This window comes from Chaetodon auriga, chromosome 3 (genome assembly GCF_051107435.1).
Source record: "Chaetodon auriga isolate fChaAug3 chromosome 3, fChaAug3.hap1, whole genome shotgun sequence".
Lineage (NCBI taxonomy): Eukaryota > Metazoa > Chordata > Actinopteri > Chaetodontiformes > Chaetodontidae > Chaetodon > Chaetodon auriga.
Window position 1 is genome coordinate 18,506,619 of NC_135076.1, and position 24,731 is coordinate 18,531,349.

The 24,731-nt window shown below is 42.1% G+C and overlaps 2 protein-coding genes across 2 annotated transcripts; one reads left to right on the top strand and one right to left on the bottom strand.

The window, feature by feature from the left end:
* Positions 1–43: 43 nt before the first annotated feature.
* On the bottom strand, positions 44–6,991 carry cope (COPI coat complex subunit epsilon). Its single transcript, XM_076721577.1, has 10 exons — positions 6,829–6,991; positions 6,610–6,672; positions 6,384–6,484; positions 5,543–5,695; positions 5,157–5,210; positions 4,835–4,916; positions 4,469–4,624; positions 2,411–2,479; positions 761–835; positions 44–375 (listed from the first exon to the last, which is right to left on the bottom strand). Exons 1-10 carry the CDS (start codon positions 6,928–6,930, stop codon positions 322–324), a joined length of 909 nt encoding a protein of 302 aa, XP_076577692.1. The 5' UTR covers positions 6,931–6,991; the 3' UTR covers positions 44–321.
* Positions 6,992–8,216: 1,225 nt separating this feature from the next.
* On the top strand, positions 8,217–23,588 carry tnfaip8l1 (tumor necrosis factor, alpha-induced protein 8-like 1). Its single transcript, XM_076761728.1, has 3 exons — positions 8,217–8,492; positions 19,898–20,177; positions 20,983–23,588. Exons 2-3 carry the CDS (start codon positions 19,906–19,908, stop codon positions 21,269–21,271), a joined length of 561 nt encoding a protein of 186 aa, XP_076617843.1. The 5' UTR covers positions 8,217–8,492; positions 19,898–19,905; the 3' UTR covers positions 21,272–23,588.
* The last annotated feature ends 1,143 nt before the right edge of the window (positions 23,589–24,731 follow it).

A 24,731-nucleotide genomic window follows, 5' to 3' on the forward strand; every position in this document is an offset into this window, starting at 1 on the left:
TCTGTTTTTCCCCCCCCCACAAAACCACACTGCAAACACAACACAGATATTGAACATTTATTACCATTTCGAAGGAATGCTTATTTAAACAGATGTGTTCATTCCATAGGAGAAACGCAAATTTATAAAGCATGGATACTAAGCCAGACATGTTTCATCTGCACCCAAGAGAAACGATGACTTCTGGTCTGGTTTAAATAACACAAGTAAAAATATCAAAACAAATACAGGTCTGCAGGTTAGAGAGAGAAAGAGACTGTTGACATTTCATGGTGTTATACTGAAGTCCATTGTTGCGGTGTCTCAGCAAAAGCAGATGTCTTATGCCGTGGCGGTGGGAGCATACTGCATCACTAGTCTGTCAAATTCATTCTCCTGCAGGAAAACAAAGAGCAGAGGAAACAGTTCAACACCAGGAAAAAAACAGTTGACCGTGGAACAGCTGTGCATCGCATGGTTTGTTTCGCAACCGAATAACCCAGTTTAAGTATGTTTATTTACATCTGCACTCCAGCGTAATTGCAACAAAATGTGTGGCAAAGGCTAAAGCTTCAGAGTCCAACGCTCTCATTGACTTCGCTCCAAGGACACCTGCTGCCCAACTATGAAAACATCCGAGCCAAGTAATTGAATTATAACCGAGTCAAGATTTGTTAACAACTGAGCGGATCTTGTGAACCTAAATCGCCCTGGCAACAGGTCAGAGGCATGCTCGAGGATGACAAGTATGAAATCACAAATGCAGACATAAGCAAGTTACCTTAGCTATGTAGTCTTTGAGGAATGGATGGGCTCTGTGTGCATCTTTCAGCTGAGAGAGGTACCGATTGGTTACCTGAGGACAGATGTAAATTGACATTGGTTAATAACACCCCCCAAGAAACATCGTATGCAGTGTTAAAGGCTCTGAAAAGCTGTGACTTTACAACCTATAAAACACTAAAGCTTATGAAGGCTTGTCAACAGCAAAGAGTCTGAAAACAGTTGTGTTTATTTTGTTTTTTCCACATGAGAGACTTCTGCATTTCTGATGCTGATCTTTGTACAGTTGTTCAAATGGTGCTCAAATAGCTTTGCCCTTGTGAGATTTTCAGGCCCGAGTAATGATGAGAGCGACCAGGCAGAAAATAAACATTATCCCGTTCACAGAGCAGAGATGCAGCCAATAAAGACGATTAACAATATCTTAACATCTATGCAGTGTTTCCCATTAAATACTCATTTGTCCTGACAATTTCATGATGAACCGGAAACATTTTTACACTTCTCATAATAACACAGACGATGTCAAACGGTGTGTTTTGTGCCATTGCTTAAGCAAAGCATCTCTCACTCTGAAGCCCCCAGCAACATCGTTTGAGGCATTGTTCACTAGTGTGACAGTATCCACTACAGTTATCCAGTAGTCCAAATACAATTTTCTAATTAGCAATGCACTACAGCAAACAGACAGCATTATTGCAGAAGTTACCATTGATAACAAGGAATTCCCAGTAAGTGCAGGTCATTCGCTTGCACTGTGCCTGCCCTTTGTACACACCGCCCTGTTGCTACTACTGATTAGTTGGCAAGTAACCCCTTTTGTTTCATTCCTACATTGTATGCTCTAGTCAATGTTGTATTTGTGACAATTTGTGAACTTTGTTAAACTCTGTCTTGTTGACCACTTTTTTGTGTGTCATCACTGTTCAAATCCATACAACCAGTGTGTTTAAATAGATTCAATTGTTTACTTAACCCTAACCCTACTTTCAAAGTGCACCAGATTGATGCATTTTGCTTAAAAATGTTCAAAGTTTTCTTCTGTGGGAGCATGAACCCGGACCCCCCTCGAGGGTCTGAGGTCCACCCACCAGACTCTCAAAATCCTGTGGGAAACACTGATCTATCATAGTCAGACCCATTCATAAGTCACTCTGTACTACCTGAGGATTAGGCTTGTTAGCAAAAAGGATGTGTGGAATTGCTGTTAACCTTGAGTGAAATGTGCTAATCAGCGGTTATCACAGCTGGAAACTTTTTAATGGTGGCTCAAGTCAATGGTCAGCGCATTATCAAGTTCATCACACTTACGACAGATAATTGAGCCTTTATCGTATGAACTGACGATGAACTGAGTGTCAGGGCGTACAAATAACACCCAGCACAGAAGTGCTTAGATGATACTTTTCATGATAGAAGACAAACGCAATCAAGGAACTGCTTGGTTGAATGCTTTCGTCTGGTTTAATCAAAGCAAACACGCATAAAATTGCTGAGGGGAGCATCTTGCACTCTAAGCGCAGAATGTTATTGGAAAAAGATTTCTCAAGTTCTCTTTGACCGAGGACGAGTTTGTCTATAGGAAACTGCTAAACTGACGGCTGTTGAAGCGTCGCTTTTATTAACAGCTTTGGGTTCAAAGTCTCACCTCAGGAGCTTTGCCCAGGTGCTGGGTCAGCACTATGAGGTTGATCAACGTCTCAGGGTGACTGCTGTCCTGAAGGGGGAAACAGACAAAGACAGATGGACAGGGAGTCATTCTCACAAAGCAAACTGGACAGCAATAGAAAAACCAAAGTGGAGACAAGACAGTGAAATGTTTCGTGTCACTTAATGAGATGAATAACTGAATGAAATGACTTTCATTTTCTAGATCACAACTACAGCAGACGACAAGGTGGTGCAGGTAGGTGTTGCGCAGTATTTCAGTCAAAGGTGCTCCAGATGTGTGTATTTCTACATCTATGTGTGAAATACTGTAACTTTGGTTTATCTTTTCTTTTCAATTATTCCACTTCTCACCATTAAAAAAAATTTGTCTGGTTTTCATTGAGAGCACTGACATTCATGTCAAGTCACATTGTACTCTTGTTATGTTCTGTCCATTTAGCCGAAGATAACATCAATGGGTAACCATCACTTTGTAATAATTCAACCAGTAAACGTTGTGCTGGGCCAATCCAGTCATCATTGAAAGGCCTGCCCTGTGTAGGAATACAAAGCTTTGTTTCCACAAATCCATGTAAGAGTCTGGTTAACTCATGTCTGGTTTTTACAATAAACGTAACTGTGCTCGTACAGCTTTAAACACAAAAACAGACCTGAGAGGTCAAGGCACACATCGCATCCATTCACAACGCACTGAGACAGAAAGCTGCAGCATTCACAAAGGTGAGACAGAGCAGCTTACATTCAACATTTAAACTGTATGAAAAACCTTAAAATAGACAAAACAACACCACTGTGAAGTGCATATCTTTCAACAGTGTGCACCAGTCGATCTTGTTATGGACACAGTACAATAACTGTGGACTACAGACGAGTGTGTGGTGCCATCTGCTGTTGCAATGGGAGAAGTTGAAGATTTTGTAATCTCACATTATGTTGTTGAAGAGAACCAGAACAGGAAACATCTGGTGATCTGTGGTATCAGAGCTTATATATTAATGCTATTAAAAATAACAGCCTCATTACTTTAAAATGTTTTGTGACACATTGGTGGCTTTCTTTCACTCAAGGTTGTTTGGTTTCACCATTTCTTTGGTTATCAGTAAATCGTACGTCCCCTAAATGAAACAGGCCTTCTGAAGAACAACAGAATATTTTATGAACTACTACTTACTGGCTGACCACACTGCTGCTCCTGAATGCCACATGGTTTACACAAACTGGATTCACCCACAAACTTTAACATTTCACAATGATCAATATTTTATTTTGTCACATAAAACTGAGGGGAAGTTCAGATTAGCTCGTTCAAATTGTGTTTCGTCATCATGTAAAAAAGTTGGTGAAACAGTGAGGAATGTCATATTCCTAACATTTCTCACTGAGGAAACATTTCTAACAGAAAAATCTCCAGAAGACAATGTCTCTGCCCTCTTTTTTTAAGATTTGCTCAACCTAAAATAATTTGGAAAGCAATTTATGACAAGGAGCAGGAAATGTCATGAAAAACACAGACGCAGCACAAGACCTGACATTTGTATCGATTGCAATAGCAGGTGGAAGCACATGGAGTGTGATAAAACACACCACGGTAACTAACTGCAGCATATATATTTATAATAAAATGTGTTTTCAGCTGTTCAGTCTGCACTGCTTCACCTCCCATCGCATTTAAATTAACTCATTGCACCATCTGCAGTAAATCCCCAGCACAATCAGCACAAAAATTGTGCCAAAAGTCTTTGTAGAATATATGTTTTTGTACGCTGTATTTGTTTCTGAAGCATGATGGATTAGAAATATTTTGTGCAATTGTTTGATAAAAACAAAATGCATTCATGTGTTAATGCTGTTTTGTATTTGCAAACCACACTGCTTTTGTTCATGAATCGTAGGGCTTCATAGATATGAAAGCAACACCAGCCTCAGACACAAGCCACTGAGCGCTTTAACTGAAAAAAACTGTGCATGTATATACAAGTAATGAGCGATGAAGAGGCAAAACAAGAGAGCTATATACAAACTAGTGTCATCTAACCTTGTCAAGTGCCTCCTGTAGCACTCCCTCAGCCTCCTCCCACTTGTTCTGAGCCATGTAACAGGCCGCCTGCCCGTTGAGGAGCAGCAGTGTAGATGAGTACTTGTCTGACATCTCCTGGAAAATGTAGTAAGCATCCTGCAGCTTCTCTCCACCCTGGAACAAGCAGAATGCAATTAAATGCGTCAGTGATCAACACAATGTGGATGCTGATAATGCGATGAGTATGTGTTTTCATTAACTAGGTGTACATGTAGAACATATTATGTACATAGGGTTTCATTTGTGATAGAGCTTTTATTTATAAATCAACTATGTGTATACTGTTGATATTATGCAAATGTAACTGAGTGCAGGTCTCCTCACCACAGCAATATTAACCCAGGCAGTGGACAGCTGAGTTAAAGTAGCATCCTCATCCTGCTCCTGCATCTTCTTCAGCTCTTTCCTGTCAATGACATGAATATAATGCCATCCTTATTAGAGGAACATGGTCCCATTTCAAAGACACAGTATATACTTTTGTGTATGCAAAGTCTCTTTTTATGGCACAGGTCCAGATTTAGACATACATACTGTAAATTTTATGAGTTTACAATAAAGAATATATCCACTGTCAGTTTCGCATGTGCCCTCAAATAACAAAGCTGACCTACCAATTCAATGCAAAGTAACTGTTTTGCCATACCTCGCCAGGTCAACACGATCCAGACTCAGCAAGACCTGAATGGTCATGGCCATGCTGAAAAATAAACAAATGTTCAGGTCAGCTTGGTCAGTGTCAGGCTGTTGCCTTCAAAATGAAAACAGCCTTATAACAGAGTTTTGTGGAGCAGATGTAGAAGCTGAAACTTTAATTTAACAAAAAGGTTGTGGAAGCCACAGTTTATAAACAACCCTCTACTTCATGTTGCAATAATTATAATCTGGTAATAATCATAGTCATTCTTATATTTATATTATAATTTTACATTATATTGTAGATGGCAAGAGTATTTTTTATTTTCTTTGCTGATATATTTATTTGAAACTGAGACTTTTTTTTTTTTAAGTAAAATCTTGATCCCCTCTTACCACTCCAGGCTTTCTCCCTGATGCAGAGTCCTGAGAGCAGCATCAGTGTTCATCTCATGGTAGTAGATGGAAGCAGCCATGACTAGGAAGGTGGTGTTGGCAGCATCCACACTCTTTGCCATCTTCTTGTCTAGATCAGCAACAATAGCATCCCTGAGGGAGGAAATAGGCAGCAGTGGGGAAGTCATTCAGATAATAAGGACTGTAAACTCAAGAGAGTCCTTGAATCACAATCAGTTACGAGAGCAAAAGAAAAGACAAGCAGCCAGAGAGGCTGTTTAATTTGCAATCACTTTGAGAGCTGTAGAGGCTACAGCCCAGTGATATATTGATGTTTCAGGAGAGCACAGCCCAAGTATTTCTAACAACATCAAACAGCATCTTTAGCATGAAACTGTGACTGTAAACCCCCTCCTTTTGCACAAGCAAGACATCTAGATGTGTTATTCTACCAAGGTCTATGGTGTGCTAAGAACAGCAAAACCTGGAAAGAAAAAAAAAAAAAAAAAAAAAAAAAACTACTGTGGCAATGTGTCAAAACATTAAAAGCATGATTTTCATCAGCATTGTGTGGAGAGTTGGGTTCTGGTGCATACTGGAGACGCTTACACCCACTTTCTGTTCCAAAGGCGCTCCAGAAGGTCTGTTTGCTTATGTGACTGCATGCAATACTTGGTGCTCAGTTTAATTTTGATACTGATTGTTGATGAAAAATTGATGAATGTAATGAGCTACTGTCTAAACAGCATATTCACAAAGAGCACAGTATGTTTGTTTCAGCCATGTCTTTCAGCCCCGTGTGCTATCTTTGTTGACCAAAACGTCAAATGCATCCTCTCACCTTTTGCTTTCACTGGACATATACTCAGCAAACATCCTGACAGCCTGAAGCTCGGGTGGAGAGCTGCCCTTGATGTCATCCAGGACAACAGCGTACTTCCTCTGTAATAGCACAAAACAGAGTCTGCAAAGTTCTGTGACAAAGATGAACATACAGTAGCTAACAGCTAATGACAAGGAACTGAACACAGTGCGACACATAACATTTCTACTTAAGAGTGTTTTACCTGAGCTATGTAGGCTCTGTACAAAAACATGTCCCTTTCAGTCTCCTTCTCTGGTGATGAAGGCTGTAAATAAGAAGGCAGAAATTAAGTATTTTCTCGAAAATACTGGCTAATATGTTTAGCATTGTTGCTCGGAACCGCCGTTGGCAGCAGTTAAGCAGAGGTAAAGACGAAACACCACATTTCAAAACATTAGACTGATAATGGTTCGATACGTACCTTCACCTTCTGAGCCTCGTTAATACATTGTTGATAACTGCCGATATAGTAGGCATTTTTCACATCGAAGAGTTCATCAACATCACCCTGCTGAGCCGCCATGTTGACTACAGAACTTCCTGACACGTAGCACAAATACGTCACCCTCCTGCGTGTCACTGAGGATTGTGGGAGATTGAGTTCAGGAAAAAAACAAAACAGGTGGGTGTCACAGAAATGCTATTAGCGATCATTATGGAGTAAAAAGAAAAGACCATATCCTCACCACATACGTACAAGTACACCTTTATGCCGTTTTAATATCAACTATAAATGTAAGTTTAGGCCCGTGCTAGCCTATACAATAACAACCATACTCATAATCCACTCATTCATGAGATACTACAAATAACAATCATCATAATCGTATGAACAATAATTCTTATTTTGTTAGTCAAAATTAAAAGCTATAACCGTTAGCTTCTTTGAGTATCAGATTTTTTTCACGTTCTTTATGTGTTTGAAATTTCTAAAAGCCTAGAAATTATATACATCTGTGTTTTTGCGTTGCTGATAAAGGCTGATTTTGATAGTCTTTTCCACACTTCATATCCACACCAATGAGTCTGAGTGTACACTAATCACAACACACCACCAGAGGGCGCACCCGGTCAAGTTGAGTCATGCAGGTGTCGTGTGTTTTGTTAGGACGGAGACTTGCAGCAACATTTAGACTAACAATGCAAGATATAAATATTGATAGATATGAGGTAGTATCATAAGTACTTAAAAAAACTCTGAGGCATTACCTGAGGTTTGTAGCTGTGTGGGCTAAAGCACTTGGTGTTTAATATTAATGCTACAAATTACCTCAGCGTTAAAATAATGCAAGAAGGCTTTTTGACCTGGGGAGTTCCTGTCTCCTCATTACACAGATAAGGGAAAACTTCCTGTATCCTAAAAACATCCGTTTAAAAAAAAAAAAAAAAAAATCTCTCTCAATCTCATAATTAATTCAATGTTCTGCGACTATGAAATGGAACTTGAGACATTTTGTTAAAAAAAAAAAAAAAATGCAAGTAACTTAATGTATTTAATGAATGTGTAACTTAACGAGCCACTATATCATTTAGTCCGTGACAGAAAAGCTGCTCCGCACAGTTCCTGTTCATTGTTCCCTTAACACCGTTTCCTCTGGGAAACTGTCAGCCTTGGGACTGGGAACTGGACAAGGATAATTACTGGAAACCCTAATGGGGGCAGGGAATGTGCTGGCTGTAAATGGCCCTTTCTTTTGGCCTGATTGGGCTGGCCCACTCCCCTTGTTGCTCCTCCATTGGCCCGAGCCAACATCAATCTGCTGACTTCCAGGTCCCCCTCAAGTTTGAAACTTTTTTTTTTTTACGAGCAGAAGGAATCGAGTTACAACTAACTCTTGTAACCGATCTCACGGCTGCCGAGAGAAGAAAACACTCCTTCAATAATTCACACATCTGCGCCTGATACACGGAACAGAAAGGCGCTGCGAGGGGAGGACGGGGATTGTTTTTTACAGCAGAGATCCAACAAAACAAGCGAACAAACAAAAACATGCTGTGAAGCGACTTTTTGCTGCCAGGATGAAGACTTGAGACATCCCGCTCACATTAAGTTGTCCTCTTGTCCTGTGTGAAGGTGAAGGAAAGGTGAGTCCATGTCGCCGAGGTGATGTGAACGCTCGAGCGGCTTTTGATGAACCATCTCATCAACGATCAATCAGCGGCAGCATCGATTATCAGAGGCCTGCGGGCCAATCAGCCAGACTTATGAGGCCGTTAAAAATGTTTGCTGTAGTGGGCGTTTGGCTGCTTTTTCATGGCCAGCGGACAGACATGAACTGGGCTCGGCTGTGTTTGTGGCTCACTTTTCCCCCCTTTGACAGAGTGTGTGGTTTTAACGCAAAGTTAGCAGAAGTAACGGTCAATCATTTTAGGCACGTCAGTGATTCAGACGCGGGGTAATGATCTCAAAGCCAGCAGCAACAATGGCCTCGACTTCTGATGGGAAACGGGGCTTTTGTGGACTGTGAAGGGGGATTATTTTAGTAATGGAGCTGATTGATGAGCTGTTAATCAAACAGGCGTTGGCGATGCTATAAATAGAAACAGGATGCTCAGTAGCAGCTCGTGCGTGTTTGAACTGAGGATAGGACTCTTAAAGTAAGCAGTTTGGGCCCTGTCTTTAAAAAAAGAAAAAGAAATAGATGTATTACTATGAAGATTACTCATCAAGTCTATCAACTATTGATGGTTGGCTGTGTTTGGTGTAACCAAAGGCTGGAAGATTGAATAACTCGTGTGAAGGTGCGTTCACTTGCACCAGCATCATCCAATTCTCACATTTTAGGCCTTTGTAAGGCTGAATCATTATATGTTGTGTAGAAACTGAACAAAGGACGAAACAATCTGTTGAACACTGGACAATCATGTGGCAAGCTGGAACAATATTTTACAGGAACCTTGTGTTTTTCATTTCTGGTGAGTCTGTTCTATAACATCTCACCGCAACACTGAGGAAATGCAGGAGAATACGAAGAAAAAGGGATAAAGAAAATGCCTTTATCCCTGCTGGTTTAAACACCTAATAAGGCTTCGTGCAGTTCCAGTATAATCCACCGCGTATCCAAACCAAGACCTATGTTTTGCAAACACTCATGTGTTTTGTAACACATCACTGTGTTTACATTGTAAAGCTTCTCCCCAGAACAAGGCTGGAGTGGGGATGAATGGCTCCACTGTGCAGCCCAGGCTTTGGCAGGTAGCGGCACACATTATCATGCACAGCCTCAACAGACATGTCAAATGAATTATGGCCTGGGATCAGGACGTGGAGTTGCCTCTCTCCTTGCATTAGCTGTATCAGTGGTGAAATGATTTGCCGTTTTTGGACCTGCTCTGTTTTAGTTGCCGAGGCTCGCCTTGCATCTTTGTTGTTGGTAGCGGTGGCTGACAACCATTGAGCTGAGGCAGGGCCAAACTCACTATCGCACAATAGCTGTGGGACTTATTTCAACATATATACAATATATATAAATATAGCAGCCAGTATGTGTAAAGCTGCAGGGTAAATAAGCTACAGCTGTATTGATTAGTTGAGGAACTATTCTGATTATCAATCCATTGTTTAAATTCCAGGCAGTTCCTGCTTTCAGCTCCACAGTTGTGAGGATTTGCTGCTTTTCTCTGCTTTTATATCATCATACTTCACATATCTTTTGGTTTTGGACTGTTGATCAGATAACTGACAACTTGAAGGTGTTTCCTTGGCCTGGCATTGTGGTGGGCGTTTTCTGCACCGTTTTCTGACATTTTATCAGCTCCACTCGTTAGTTCCCAACATATTTGCCATGTGACTGCTCCTAAACAAGCAATACCTTCATTGTAAACTGAATATCTTGGGGTTTCAGACTGCTGGTTGAACAAAACAAACAAGCCAAAGGCTCCACTGCAGAATCGTGACGGGCATTGTTTATATAACACATGAATCATTTAATAGCATAATTGGTTAATAATCGATGATGAAAATAATGATTAGTTACAGCCCTAAAATAATCAAATTGGTGTCCATCGCCTTGGACGGCATGAAAATACAGTGAAATTAAAATACAGTACAATAGAAATACAATTAAAATCCATTTATTTTGGATTTCATCCGTGACTGGTTTTAATGACTATTTGCTTTTCATCATTAATCACAGCTTTGTGCTTCACAGCAACTTTATTATTGCTTCAGCACAATGGGATCCTGAAAGACAAGAAATGATGATATAGAATAATTGCCCAGCAGGATGAAGCAGATGCTGGAGAGCCTCGTCTATGTATATTTCAGTGTAACCGTATCTGTGCGGATCCCCTCCTCCTTTAGAATAGGACAATGCAGTCACGTTGCCAGACATTCCCCATGCAGTGTTATTAAGGGCAGAGCTTGAAATTGCTGCAGTAATGCTGGAGACACTGTTGAGTCCTGCTGTGGAGAATCCATGGTAACTCACTGACAAGACAAGAGAGGTGTTTGACCTGCTTTTACTAGGCCGTAAAGTTCAGCCGAGCACACAGGTGGCCGCCAGTTTCCCTGGAAACCCGAAACACTCGGAGCATGTGGCCTCGTCTGAAAGAGCAGAGCCGCATGACCTGCAAATATCATGGCATTGTTTGAAATGGAGAGAGTGAGGGGTGGTGGTGTCTGCCAGTGGACGGGACCCATTTCAGATCCCACTTGAGTCATCTATTAGTCACAGTCATGTCCTCTCATATTGGTCCCCCTCTGTTTTCAATGATCTCCGTCCCTGCTGTTCTTGCAGCCAAGCTCACTGGTATTTGCCACTCCACTGGCATACTGAGTTAACAAATTATGCTCTCTGGGCTTGAAGTGAAGAAAATTAGTCATAATGTGTCCTGCTCTTAAGGTGGCCTTAATTAAAATGTCACAGGCCCAGACATCAGTCATAGCTGAAGCACCACTTAGCACCTTGATTATGTCTTGCATTACTTGCAGTGCTGTTAAGATGATAATTATATAGTAAATAATGTGTAATTAAAACTTGGACGTGCCAGTCAAAGTGCGCTCATGTGAGAGTAGTGGACTGCTCTTTTTTGTTCTTTAGTAATCTTTCTTGTCTCACAGATGTGTTATTCCAAATCAGCTCAGTTGTAACCATAAAGCAACTACCCACTTATGAATTTTAATGCAAGAACAAATGTTGTCAGTGAGTGTTGTGTTGGCCCGGCCTCGGGCAGCGCAGCAGCTACTGTATTCCCAGCCTTATTATGCATGCGTAACACTGACGGATGTTCCTAAACGAACGCCATCAGCTCTCAGCCACCCTCTCTTCCTGTATGTGCTGGTAGTCCACCCTTTTCCCCTGCCCCACATCTCTGCCCCAACCTGTTGCACTGTAGCAGAGCCCTCTTAGCCCCGGGTCTATTTTAGTCCAAATCGGCAGGCTGAATTATTAATCCCCAATCCATTATATGCCGATGTGTTAATTATTAATTGTTCAGCGGGCTCTGGCAGATCTGAGAAAACCGTTAAAAAAGGGTAGGATGGGACATGGTGCACTGATTGCCTCCTTTCTCAGCAGATCTGCACCGGCCTTCACAGATGATGACTGTGTGGGAAGATGAGAAAGCCACAACAGCACCATACAATGATCGACTCTATCCGAAGCACGCATGTTCACATATGTGAGTTGCGTCAGTTTTGAATGCAGTTATGTCGGAGCCAGCGAACCAGATGAGCGTGAGAGACCATTACGCAGACACATATGCCTGCCACATACAACCGTCAACACACGCGTCGTTCCCAGCACCGACTCTTATTAGCAGTCAGCACCTCCTCTGTTATGCAACATCTCAAGAGAAGAGCGAGACAAACACTACAAAAGTTGATGAAAGATGAAATTGCAGCAGCGTTCACTTGTCCTGAAATCCTGCTGTTGATTCCCTAACAGTGGAGTGGTTCCAGTAGTACAGCTCATTTGAGTGGTTACTTGTCCTCTCTGAACACAAAGCACGGATGTACCTTATATAACAAGCAGGATTGTCTATTGTTTCTCAACGTGGAGACGGATTATATCATACAGCTGGGGGGGAGGGGGGGGATCTGTGGAGGAAGAAGTTTTCTGATTCAAGATTTCCTGATAAGAATTCATTCTAATGACATCCGTAAAGCTTTTGGCGATGATCAAGACGCTTTTGTCAAACTCTTTCTCGGGGGTCCACACAGTTTTCTTGTGATTTTGTTTTTTAGGCGACTGCAGTGTTGTCAGGCTTTTATTGAAACTGGCTTTTAAAGTTTGGGTTGTGGTCTTGTAGACGCCCCCTATTCACACACGTTGGCTGTTTTGTATTTACCTTTTACTCGTGGGAGTTCTACCAAAAGGCAGCAAAGCAAACAATGTGTTCAGAGTGTGTGTACAGCGCGACATCAGCCAATCCAGTTCAACAGCTCTGCAATGAACACGATCCTAATGAAGCTTATCATGTTTAGTTATCACTGGCACTGCCACAGAGCTGCTCATTCAACTCTGTACATGTTATTGCAGGTTGTATTGTTGATATTATATTGTCAGCCCCCACAAGTGGTGAATTATAAAGCAATCCAATATACCACAGCAATAGTCATACTGGACACAAAAAAAATCACTGTTTCTAACTTCACAGATGTGGATAGTTGGTGTTTTTCTTAGTTTCCTATGATGCCTAACTGGATATCTTTGAGTTTTTGATTGCTAGTCAGATAAAACAAGAAGTATGTCATAGCTTTCTGGAGACTGTGATGGACCCTTTTCACGATTTTTGACATTTTAGAGACTGAACAATTAAGTGATTAACTAATCAGCAAATGAGTCATTAAGAAACAGCATTTTTAGCTGCAGCCCTAAATGGATTCTCTTTGCACTGCTCATAGTATTTCTCCAGTTTTAACCAGTTTCAAGCTTAAAGAATATTGTGTTTATGTTATTTTTCATTAATTGACCAGTCGACAGCAGCAGGAAACAGCAGGAGAGAGGAGGCGGGCAGGGGTACGGCAGGGAAGGACATATGGTGAGGGTCATTGGCCGGACTCAAACTGGGGATGTGTCAGTTACGTGGTGTGTGTCTGTTGGACCTCTGGGTGACCAAAGTTTAACCTTAGAGGATTAAAATCAAGAGAGTTTTTGTATTTCATACACCTGGAAATTATTTAATTAAGCTTCTGGATGTTGACCTAATTTGTTGAGTACACAGCAGAAAGAAGGGTCTAATGTCAGAGGAAATTATGGACACAAATTACACTGAGGGCAGATTATAGGCTTGTTTGTATGTGGTGCATGATTGAGGTATGATTTATGTCTGTTCAGAAAGTTGGACAGCAGTAAATCTCGACAAATACGGGGCTGCTCTCAGTAATCGCTTCCATCTCATGGCAGAGAGGATTTTTCTCTGCTGATGGAGTCGTCTCTGTCAGGGTCACAGTGTCCCAATCCGTGTGACTACTGATCCCTGAAGAATATGAAAGTCGTGACATTTTCTGCTGCCATCAACCAATCACTTGTAAGATGAAGTGTCATGGAAAGTTCTACAGTCTCTGCCAAAGCCTTTTTAGCAACTTATGGTGGCCAAGCACTGTGGAAACGCATTCCTTGTTGGTTTTCCTTTTATGCTGGCTGTTATCAGTATCCACCAAGCTGTCTAGATTGGCAGCAGGTATTAGAGTGGTGATATTTTGGGTGCTGTGGCCTCCTCTTCCTCATGAGGCATGATGGCATGGGTTAGAGGGGGCGGAAGCTACAGGTGTATCCAATTTCTGGCTCTTTCTCACCTGTCACACCTCAGCTTTAGTTTGACTGACAAGTGAGTACAGTGGATGCAGAGGCTGCATCCTGGATGTTGCTCAACGCCCCCCCCTTTAGAAAACTAATGCCAGGCTCACATCATGTTGGATTTAATCTAAATATGAGCAGCCAAAAGGCAAAGACATGCTAATGTCATGTAGCTTGTGTGGAATTTCTATTCAGTTACGGTAGCGATCTCTACTTTTTGGTTTTCTGAATTGTTAAATGAGTCTGCATGAGTGACGAATCCTGCAGCTAATTCAGCAATTTCAGATGTCACAAATAGTATGAAACAGTGCCGAAGTAATTGATTGGTTAACTAATTAGTCAGTCAACATAAATTATTAGTTATTTATCGATGAAAAAAGCCAAACATTTACTGTTTCCAGCCTCTCAAATATGAGGACTTTCAGCTTTTCTCTGTTTCCTGTCATTGTAATTTGCACATCTTTGGGTTTGGTACTGTTGTTTGGACAAAACAAGCAATTTGATGTTGCCTTCTTGGGCTCTTTGAAATTACAGTGAACACAGTGTTTTCTGACATTATAAAGTCGAGATCTGTGGTGCTCAACTTTTTTTTTGTTTTGTTTTGTTTTTATGACCACTTAAAAGAAGCAATGTCTGCTCGAGACCCCTAATCACAGTTTGTAGTTGAGAGCAGTTCAACCAAACTCATTTTTCCTCTATGGGTTTTTTCGTTTAAAGGATTCAGGATTAAAAGGATCCAGTATTTCACAATAAACAGGACTAAAAGTCTAGAGTCATGCAGCTCTGTCAGGCTGCATTGAGGCTCAGTGGTGCTTTGAGCTAAATGCTCACGTCAGCATGCCAACATGCTCACAGTGAAAATACTAAGATGCTGAATGCAATGCTTACCAGGTTCACCGTCTTATATTAGTGTGTTAGCATGCTAACATTTGCTAATTAGCACTAAACACAAAGTGCAAATCTCAGGACAATGTCATTAGATTTGCAGGTATAAACTGAAGTATTGGACAAATTGAATTATGTCCTGTGGATAGTGTTGAAGCGTTGAGGAGGCTCACCAAAGTTAATACAGTTCATCCTCAGGGGAACATGAACGTCTCTACCAAATTATGTGGCAGTCCGACCAATGTTTGTTGAGACATTTCACTCTGGGCCCACTGACAGAACAACAATAATCATTAGTTGCAGCCTAATATCAAAATTAATAATCATCAGTAATAGTTTTCATTATAATACAGTCAACCTCTGGAGGCTCCAAAAAGTTAAAAAGTGCTTCAGAGCCTTAGCAACAAGATTTCCCAGTCATTTGTACAGCCCTTATTCACTGCAATAGTCTCAGAGGTCTCCACAACGGCCACATTGTGAAGGCACTAAATGAAAACAACAGCCAGTAGGCGTTGTCATCCCACGTATTCCCCTTTCCCCAGATGAATTGGGAAAAGTGTTCCCAATGCAGACAGCTTAACCTGCCATGAAACTCATGGAGGCAAAGCAAATTAAAACTGGATAATAAAGGGCCTATAGAGCTTCATCTGACCCAGCTTCAGTAACCCTCCAAGGACTAGAGGGGACGGTTAGGTTATTTCTTCGTCATCACAGCCTCCTTTCACCTCGACCCCTCAGTCAGCCAGGGTTGACGGGGCTGTCTGCACCTGCAGGAGGGTGTGAGAGGCCCTACATTACCCAGGCTCCCACACTGTCACAAGACATCCATCCAACGCCGTGTAGGGTCCGGTTTCATTTCCATGAGTCATGTTTGCTCAGCTTTTGCCCTCACGTCTTTGTGAGGGAGTGGAGGCTGGCTCGTTCTAAGCGAGCTGATGATTTTGTAGCTCGCCTAACTGCGGTAATTATGCTGAGGAGCTGTTGGCTGCCGCAATCTGTCTTTGTTTTTCATTTTCAGCTGCTCGGCAAAGCGGGCCTATCAGTGTTGTGTATGCATACATTGTGTGTGTGATGTCTGCGTGCGCTGATGGCTGCGGCGTGTTTATTTTGCAGCAACACATAGCAGTTTTTGCTGCCGGCGCGCCTCGTTCTGCCTTAAATCCTTAAAAATTTTGCCCCCTATAAACAGTACAGAGACGCTGTGTCAGGGCTGGCCAGGCACTCCCTGGGCATCGGACTTCACAGCCCATTTAGATTTGGCACTAGCCACTCTCATGCTGCAAAGTCACCAAAAAAAAAAAGATTCCTTCATCGAAAACCTCTTCATCGCTCCCAGCACCTGTCCCTTGAGGACCCTTTTTTCACAAAGCCTCTATTTTTCTTGCCTTGGGGAAAAGGAGGTGGGAAGTGAGGATCTCCCTCCATCTTTGAGAAAAGAGAGCCAGAGGTTCGTTATGTCACTCTGCAGCTTTGAGTGAAACCTCAGACAGACACTCCTAAGTGCCACCACATTAAAATGTTTGTATTCATAGGTAAACACTCCTCTCTTCCTCATTCTTCTCCCTCCTCCTCCTCTGTTCATCGACAGGCTGCACAGAGCTGACAGCTATGATGTCTCCGGTCCCCAACGAGTGTGTAATTTAATGAGCACTATGAAATCACCCTCCAATCTGAGAAAGAGGTTGCTTTGTTAATGTGCCCATTATCCATTCGCACTTCTCTAAACTCTTATACATCCATCAGCAAGGGTGCAGAGAGGAAGAGGGGGTGGCAAATGAAGACTTACTCTTAAGTGTTGCGATAAGCGATTGTCCTCTTGAGGCTGACCGAGGTGATTAGAGGGTGACAGCAGGACTAAGTGATTGTTTTCAGTCGCCGCTCAAATAGAAATAAAGATGTCCCCTTCTGTTTTTTTTTTTTTTTATTCAGTCTGATCATTAGTGTCTTTCTCCCTGTTATCCATTTCACACACATTGCATCAGGGCAGGATTTTCTGTAACAAGTGCAGCTTGGCAAGTTTAGAGTTACAATCGCGGTGAAACGGTCGATGGGGGATCTGCCGGTGATCCTTGATCAGCGCGGCGAGAGGCCTGATTAAACATCCAGCACCTGCAAAGAGAGGGGGAGTAAAACTAGATTCAGCATGAAGCAGTATATAAATGACCTCTCATTCAATACCTACATTTCCCCGATGTTTCAGGATTGATATATAACACACCCCCGCCCTCTCTCTCTCAGCCTCTTGTCTTTGCTCTCGCTCTCCTCATGTGTCCCTGGGAAGCATCCTGCTGACACTCTCTCCAAGGAGTCTTATTGATATTCTTGGAGAGGCATTGCAGGGAGGGAGGGAGGGAGAGAGAGAGAGAGAGAGAGAGGGAGAGGGAGAGGAATGAAAGTCACACACTGTAGCAACAGACGCACTGCCTTCTAGTACCAACAACAGTAAAAATCACAAGTCACCCAGCAGGGATGTGTCACCGTTCATTTTGTCTGCTGCAGTAATAGAATCTCTCCTGCTTTGGATTTTTATTATTCTCAAGCACGTGGAGAGGCAATTTGCCAGTCATACAGATTTCAGCTAAGCTTTTGGGTTACTTTCATGTGGAGGGATATTGCAAAAAGATTAAGCCCCTCTTGTGATGTGAATGGGACACTGCTCAAATATAATTATTTTGTTTTCACTGTGATAGCGGCACATTGGGCTGAATTTAACGTGTCAATGACATGAAGACGTGTGAAGGGAACGAGATCTGACTGTCGAGGCTGTTTTATATTTAGTTTTTCCCCCCCAAGGCGAGGAAGTGTTTTACTTATTTGTGCTTCCTTGATTCCTCAGATGCAATGCAGTAGAGTGATGTGTCAATATAAAAGAGGAATACGAACATAATTTGTCTGCAGAGCTGAAAAGATTAGTTCTGTAACTCATCAGTCAGTTGACAAGGAATTCATTTGTGATTAATAGATAGTTCCAGCTTCTTCAGTGTAGGAATTTGCTGCTTTTCTTTGCTATTTATGATGGTAAATGAAGAGTCTTTGGACTGGTGGCTGGACAAAAGAAGCTATTTGAAACTTTCACTTTGAGCTCTGCAAAATTGTGAGGAAAAGTGTTTGACATTTGAGGAAAGTAATTGGCAGATTAATCGCTAATGAAAATAGGGCTTAATTGCAGCTCTGTTTGATTTTGATACCTGGTGTGACAAACATGTCGGCACCAAAAGCCCTGTCTTACAGGTGCCTCTCATCATCTGATAATACACACTCATAGAAATCTGGTGTTTTGTCAAAAGCAGAATGGAAAATAAATATGACAAATGTGGGTAATGGCATAAAAAGGGAGGGTTCTCTGGTGAATGGTGTGTGTGTGTGTGTGTGTGTGTGTGTGTGTGTGTGTGTGTGTGTGTGTGTTGTGTTCACTGACCTTGCAGTGTCATTTTGCATAATAAATTGGGGGAAAATGCATCTAAAAGTCTGCAGTGGAGGAGACTGTTTAGGTGTAGTTTTCATCAATAAACTCTGCAGACAGCATAAGTTTTACTGAAACAGTTGATTAGTTGAGTGACAGAAAATCTGAAACAATTTTCACAATCAGTTAATAAACAAGCGTCAGTGCGAAACATTCTCTGGCTGCAGCTTGTTAAATGATTTGCTGCTTTTTTTTATTTGGTGCATCATTGCAAAGTAACTCAGGTTTAAATGTGGGGACACGATAACAGTCATTCTGACACATTTTACAATTAATATTAATGAAAATAAGTTAGTTGTTGCAGCCCAATTTCAAGATTTCCAAAATGAAGTTTAGGGAGTTGTTTTAGAAGTCTGATTTAAGATAAAATTAATGACTTTTTGGTTCTTTCTGTGTCAGAATAGATTTTTGAAAATGGTGGCCATGTCATATCAAAATTGAATTTCAAGTACAGTTGCGCCCTCTTCTTCACCCTCAGTCACTCCCCCCTGCACCTTTACAGGAGAGCAGCTGTGGAAATCATCTTTTTGTTGCTTGTTTACTCTCGTGTGCGCTCAGGTTATCCTTGAACAGGGGTGAAGGTCAGAGAGGGAGTGTACAGGAAAATAGATGCACTTTATTTTTTCATCGGCTGAATATACAAACCTGAACGAGTAACCCGCAGAACGAAACCCTGCTGAAACGATGCAGCATGCTGTGGACCTGTCTCATTTCGGGGGCTGAAGGCCGGCGGCCTCCCTGACCCCCTCTTTTTATGCGCCTCCATCGTGGGTGCAGCCTTTCACTGAGTCACCCTGTTTGGGCACACAGACACGCTCTCAGAAACGGCATCGTACATAAATCAAGCCGCACGCGTGCCTTGAATGAGCTGCCGCTGTCTGTCTCCTGCTCACTCACACACACATGCACACCTTGTTCTTTGAATGCATTCAGCACGAGACGGCCCAGATTACGTTGTCTGCTCTGTGTGGTCGTGCTGAAACTGACTTTACTCTTGCAAGCGGAATGACACATTCTTCTCTAACTACCTTGTAGGCTCTGAGCCAGGGGGTTGCAGGGACTAATTTGACAGCTGCCACGGCTCATTATCTGATAAAGGGGACAGTTCTTGGCCCCGCAGTTTAAACAGTATTAGTGTAGATGTTATTTGCAATAACCTCACACATAGCAGGCTGTCAGTGTTATGTTTGGCCGGTCTTGCTTTCGGGATGAGAAAGTCTGAGCTCCTTCCCAAGAAACTCTGTCTCTCCATCGATTTCTAGCTTCATATCAGCTGTAAAAAAACTAGGAGATAAACATGGTTTTTGTCATTATTTGAAAGGAAATGTGTCCACTGCTGTTACATAACCATCTGACTACAGCTGTCTTTTCCTCTCTTTTTCTGTGTCATCTTGACCCAGACTTGACCATGGACTCCTTCAGCACCAAGAGCTTAGCCCTGCAGGCGCAGAAGAAGCTGATGAGCAAGATGGCTACCAAAAGCGTGGCCAACCTCTTCATCGACGACACCAGCAGCGAAGTGCTGGACGAGCTGTACCGCGTCACCAAGGAGTACACCCGCAACCGCAAAGAGTCCCAGAAGATCATCAAGAACTTGATCAAGATGGTGGTGAAGCTCGGGGTGCTCTACAGAAACAACCAGTTCAACACCGAGGAGCTGATCCTGGTGGAGAACTTCAGGTAGGTGTCAATAAAAATCCTGCAGCGTTTTGGGAAATGAGCTTGTTTGCTTTCTTTCCAAGAGTTAGGTGAGAAGATCGACATCTTTGACATCAACAAACCATCAGCATTGCCACCCGTTACATGTCGATAAAATCCAGTCATGACCACAAATATGCAACACAGCCAAAGCAGCTAAGATGTGACCAGTTCAACGTTGTGTGAATGCAGCATATTTGTTAATTAGTCCCATTTAGAGGTGTTGGTAGGCATATTTAGGAACCTGTTTGAACCATGTTTCCATTTTTTCCACTAAGCTCAGCTAGTACACACAGACATAAGTATCAATCTTCTCATCAAATACTCAGAAAGAGACCATATGAGCACATTTCCCAAAATGTTTAAAATGAGTTTTGTCACATCCTTCCATGTATTTAAATATTGTTGTGTGGTGTATAAGAAAGTGACAGATCTTGGTTCGGTTGAGAGCTTCATGTGGGGAGAGCGGCAGTTAAAATACATTTTGTGTGCTGATGGAAGCAAATTAAGGAAATTGACTTTCACATCAGTTTATATATTTTCCGCTAAAATAGTAAAACTCAGCTTGGAGGCATGTGAAGCTGACATTAGTGCACAGTATGGAGAGTGGTGATTATGTTAGCATGGTGATGCATCGCTGTGAAGGACAATACTAGAACTGATACTGGGGGGTTGTGAAACTTTTCCAAAGAAAATCACAAGACAGCAGTTTCTATTTTTACTTCCCTCTGCTGCTCCAGTCAGAATTAGAAACTGACAGCCTCTCCTCTCCCTCCTCGTCTCACAGGAAGAAAGTCCACACTCTGGCCATGACGGCGGTCAGTTTCCACCAGATCGAGTTCACCTTTGACCGCCGCGTCATGAGCGCCATTTTGAATGATTGCCGTGAACTTCTGCACCAGGCCATCAAACGCCACCTGACAGCCAAGAGCCACTCGCGAGTCAACCACGTCTTCAATCACTTCGCTGACTGCGACTTCCTGGCGGCTCTCTACGGGCCCTCGGAGGTGTATCGCTCTCACCTGCAGAGGATCTGTAATGGGGTCAACAAGATGTTGGACGAGGGGAACCTCTGACCTCTGCTGGCCTCGTCATCAGGCGTCTTTACCTCTAGTCACCCCTCATGTTCCATCTTGCAGGATTTCTTTTTGGTTTTTAAGGTGACAATCATGAACGTTTTTATTTTTCATTTGTTGCTTTGTGTTTGTGTGTGTGTGCCTTTCAGCCATTACTGTTACACTGAAATTCTTTTGTCTAGTTAGACCAAAGTCTGTCTCTTCTCCAGCCTGTCCTTTTGTTATCCTGAGGCAAACAAAACCCAGCAGATGTTTTTTGTTTGTTTCTTTTCTTTTCTTTTTTTTTTAAAATGAATGTAAAACTTCATGCTCTTATCAGTATATTCAGGGGTAGGAGCCTTGACAACTGTGCCTTGAAAAAAAAACAAAACATTTTTATCTTCATTCCAAGGGCACGATGCTTGCTCTCTTATTCAAAAAGACACGAATCCAGGCACAGGCCTTCAGTTATATCTCTGCAAGGTGCTTTTAGTGGACGAAAATGGTTTTGGGAGCACTAGGACGGGAAAGAATGTGAGTTTCTGTCTCTTCCAGATACCCAAGGACATAAAGAGCTGTTTGTTTTTGTTTTTGTTAGTTTGTTTTTTCTAAAAGTGGTATTGCACTCAATCCTGAACAAGCGCTGTACTGTACTTTCCTGCGATAATGAAACCATGTGAAGCACGGCAGTTTGAGTAATCCTGCTTAGCCTGCATCTTACAGCTCTTACCACCATGCACTGAAGTCCACTTTGTAGAGAGGCCAGGCTTTTGTTTAGAAGGCACCTATAAACCCAGTTTTGCTTTTAATAGTCTGGTTTATAGCCACCACAACAAAGATGATGTATTTGGGTCAGAGGGGGACCATAAACATGAAGGAATTTGATTGTGCTGTGTATTGTTGATTGTCTCTGCGCTGAGTCGAACGTTTTGCTGGCTGCAGACGTTCATCTGCTCGGACTTTTTTTTTTTTTTTTTTTTCTATAAATGTCATAATCACAGCAAGGGAGCGGCGCAGAGTGGCATTAGGTGCAAAAGGTTGCTCTGGCGTTTTCTCAGAAGGGAATAAAGCGCGAGCACTGTCCAAAAACTCGTCATAGTAGATGTTGTAGCCCAGGGTCAGCTGATTTATCGGCGTTGCCTCAGGTTTACCCCCCCCCCCCCCCCCCAAAAAAAAAAAAAAAAAAAACCCAGCTAAACTCTGGTTTGAATTCTGACAGATCTGAACTAAAAAGACTCCCCGTGAGCAGTCAGATGAAAGGCTGGACGAAAACTGCAGCTTCGTGTCTATGAAAAGGACCAGGCAGGGTATAGAGATTAGAGCAGAGACAAACACAGTACCTGATTGTACTCTCCCTCTGCAATTATAGCTCCCCGCTCTGGGGTGGCATAATGGCCTACAGCCTGCCTCTGTCGAGCAGCTACTCCATTTCACCACACAGCAGCCTCATGTAATGTGATGGAGATAACCGTCTCTGTTTGCGCCATGCAGGCCCTTTTAATGGAGTGAAAGATGTTGTGTTTCTTCCTCATAAAGAAGCATTGAATAGTTACTACTATCCCTCTCGAACCTCACATAATAACTGTCTTTCCTTTTTGTCTATGTGTTTTTGTATCACTGAGCTTGTCTGGGAGATTGTTTGGTGCTGCGGCCTCATTTTGTATTCTGCGTGTGTGTGTTTGTGTGTTTGTGTGCGTACCTGTGAGAGAATTGGAAATTGAGCCGTGTAATAAGCGCTGTGCTTTTCCAGATAGGATTGCTGAAACTTTAACTTCATCCACAGCAGCTCCGCCAAAGAAAGGAAGACTGATGTTGCTCATAATGCAGTCTTTTTCCAGAGCAACATTTCAGAAAACGGCGTGCACTTGATAATTATAACCCTGCCAATGGTGATAATGAAGACAAAGGTGGTGGCTGTTGTGCTTCTGTTTTTATTCGCCTTTTTAATTCTTAGATTTCTTCCCACTGTATATTCTCATTTGTTAGACCCATTTGACTCTGACTGCATCATTCTGGGAGGCTTTTGAAGTAAATCCTTCTTTCTAAGTCCCCAAAAACAGATGACTTTAATTATCTTTGGATGCCATTTTCTCCAATCCCCCCACATCTCAGGGTTAGTTTAAATCTCCCTCTATTTCAAATCCGTGACATACTAAGTAGAAATCAACAGGAACCTCTGCAGCAGCCCCGTGTTTTACTAAAAGCTTTTTTGAATTAAGCATACTTATCATTTTTACTATTGTGAATTTTGAACTGTTTTTATTTTCACTCATGTACATATGATTGTTTTTGTCTCTCTTGTATCCAGACGCAACAAATATAATACAATTTACTTTTTTAAAAGAATCCGTTTCTTGTCTTGTTTTCCTCTGTCGAGCACCGAGTGTCTTCCCATCGCTACGCTGTATGTTGGAAATTTCCGGCCAAATGAGGGCGGGGTAATCTGACTCTGGTCTGACCTGGATTTCATCGGCCAAATCCCTTCCTCCTGCTCCCGGCATTGTTAGGAAGCCATGAAAGCAAACACAAACCAATCTTGCTGACAAACAATTCAAGTTTTGGGTCATTTTTTTCCACTTCCTGCAGGCCTACGCTACGGTCACGGGTAGAACAGGATGTGAGTAAGATGGAAAGACTTCTTGCTTCTGTTTTTGGACATTTAAACATTCTGCAGTTTCATTTGCACAAGCAACACTCAGTGTGAATTCAGTTTGAGTTTAATCTGTCATTCGACTTTGCTTCTTCTCAGACGTTGGGATGATAATTTTTCCTGTAGCACGACTGCAGATCCTCCCTGCAGCACACTTAAAAGGCTACTGCAGCGCCAAGTGCCCAATTATCATCTAATGGTCATTATCTCAACATGCATTTTTTTTTTCCCTTTTTGTGAATGCACCCTCGAGTTCAGAGAGCAGTATATGTGTGACTAAACTGAGACGTGAGTACAGCTCAGTCGCTTCTCGTTGTCTCTCTGTGTGCTTCCTCTGCTTCTTATTTGACGTAACGGTGATGTCAAATAAAGCAAAAAACATCCTGACATCAACTTTAATGATTCATCGCTGTTCGTCTTCTGTTTCAGGACAGTTGTGTAAGAGGTGAAAAGAGAATAAAAGTATTTGGGGGAGTAATGAAAGTGTGGAATTTTAGTTTGCTTATTATTTTTTTCTTTTTCCACAGCCTGTGTGTCTCGCTCAAACACTTTCTGAAAATTAAAATTTCAAAATGACAGTCACGACATGATTATCAGTGGATGTGACTGAGGGCTCTTAATACATTTTGGTGAAGCTAGCTTCCACTGGGGCATAATTATCATTTCTACATAATGAAGTGACTACAAAGGAGCTGTCCTGCATCCTAAGAAGGAGGGAGCTGGAAAAAAACGAAGCATGCAGAGGACCCATTCCTCTTTCCACTCATGTTCACAGATCACACAGTTATGATTTGTGGTACAGACGTCTAACCTGAACTGAACAAAGTTGAG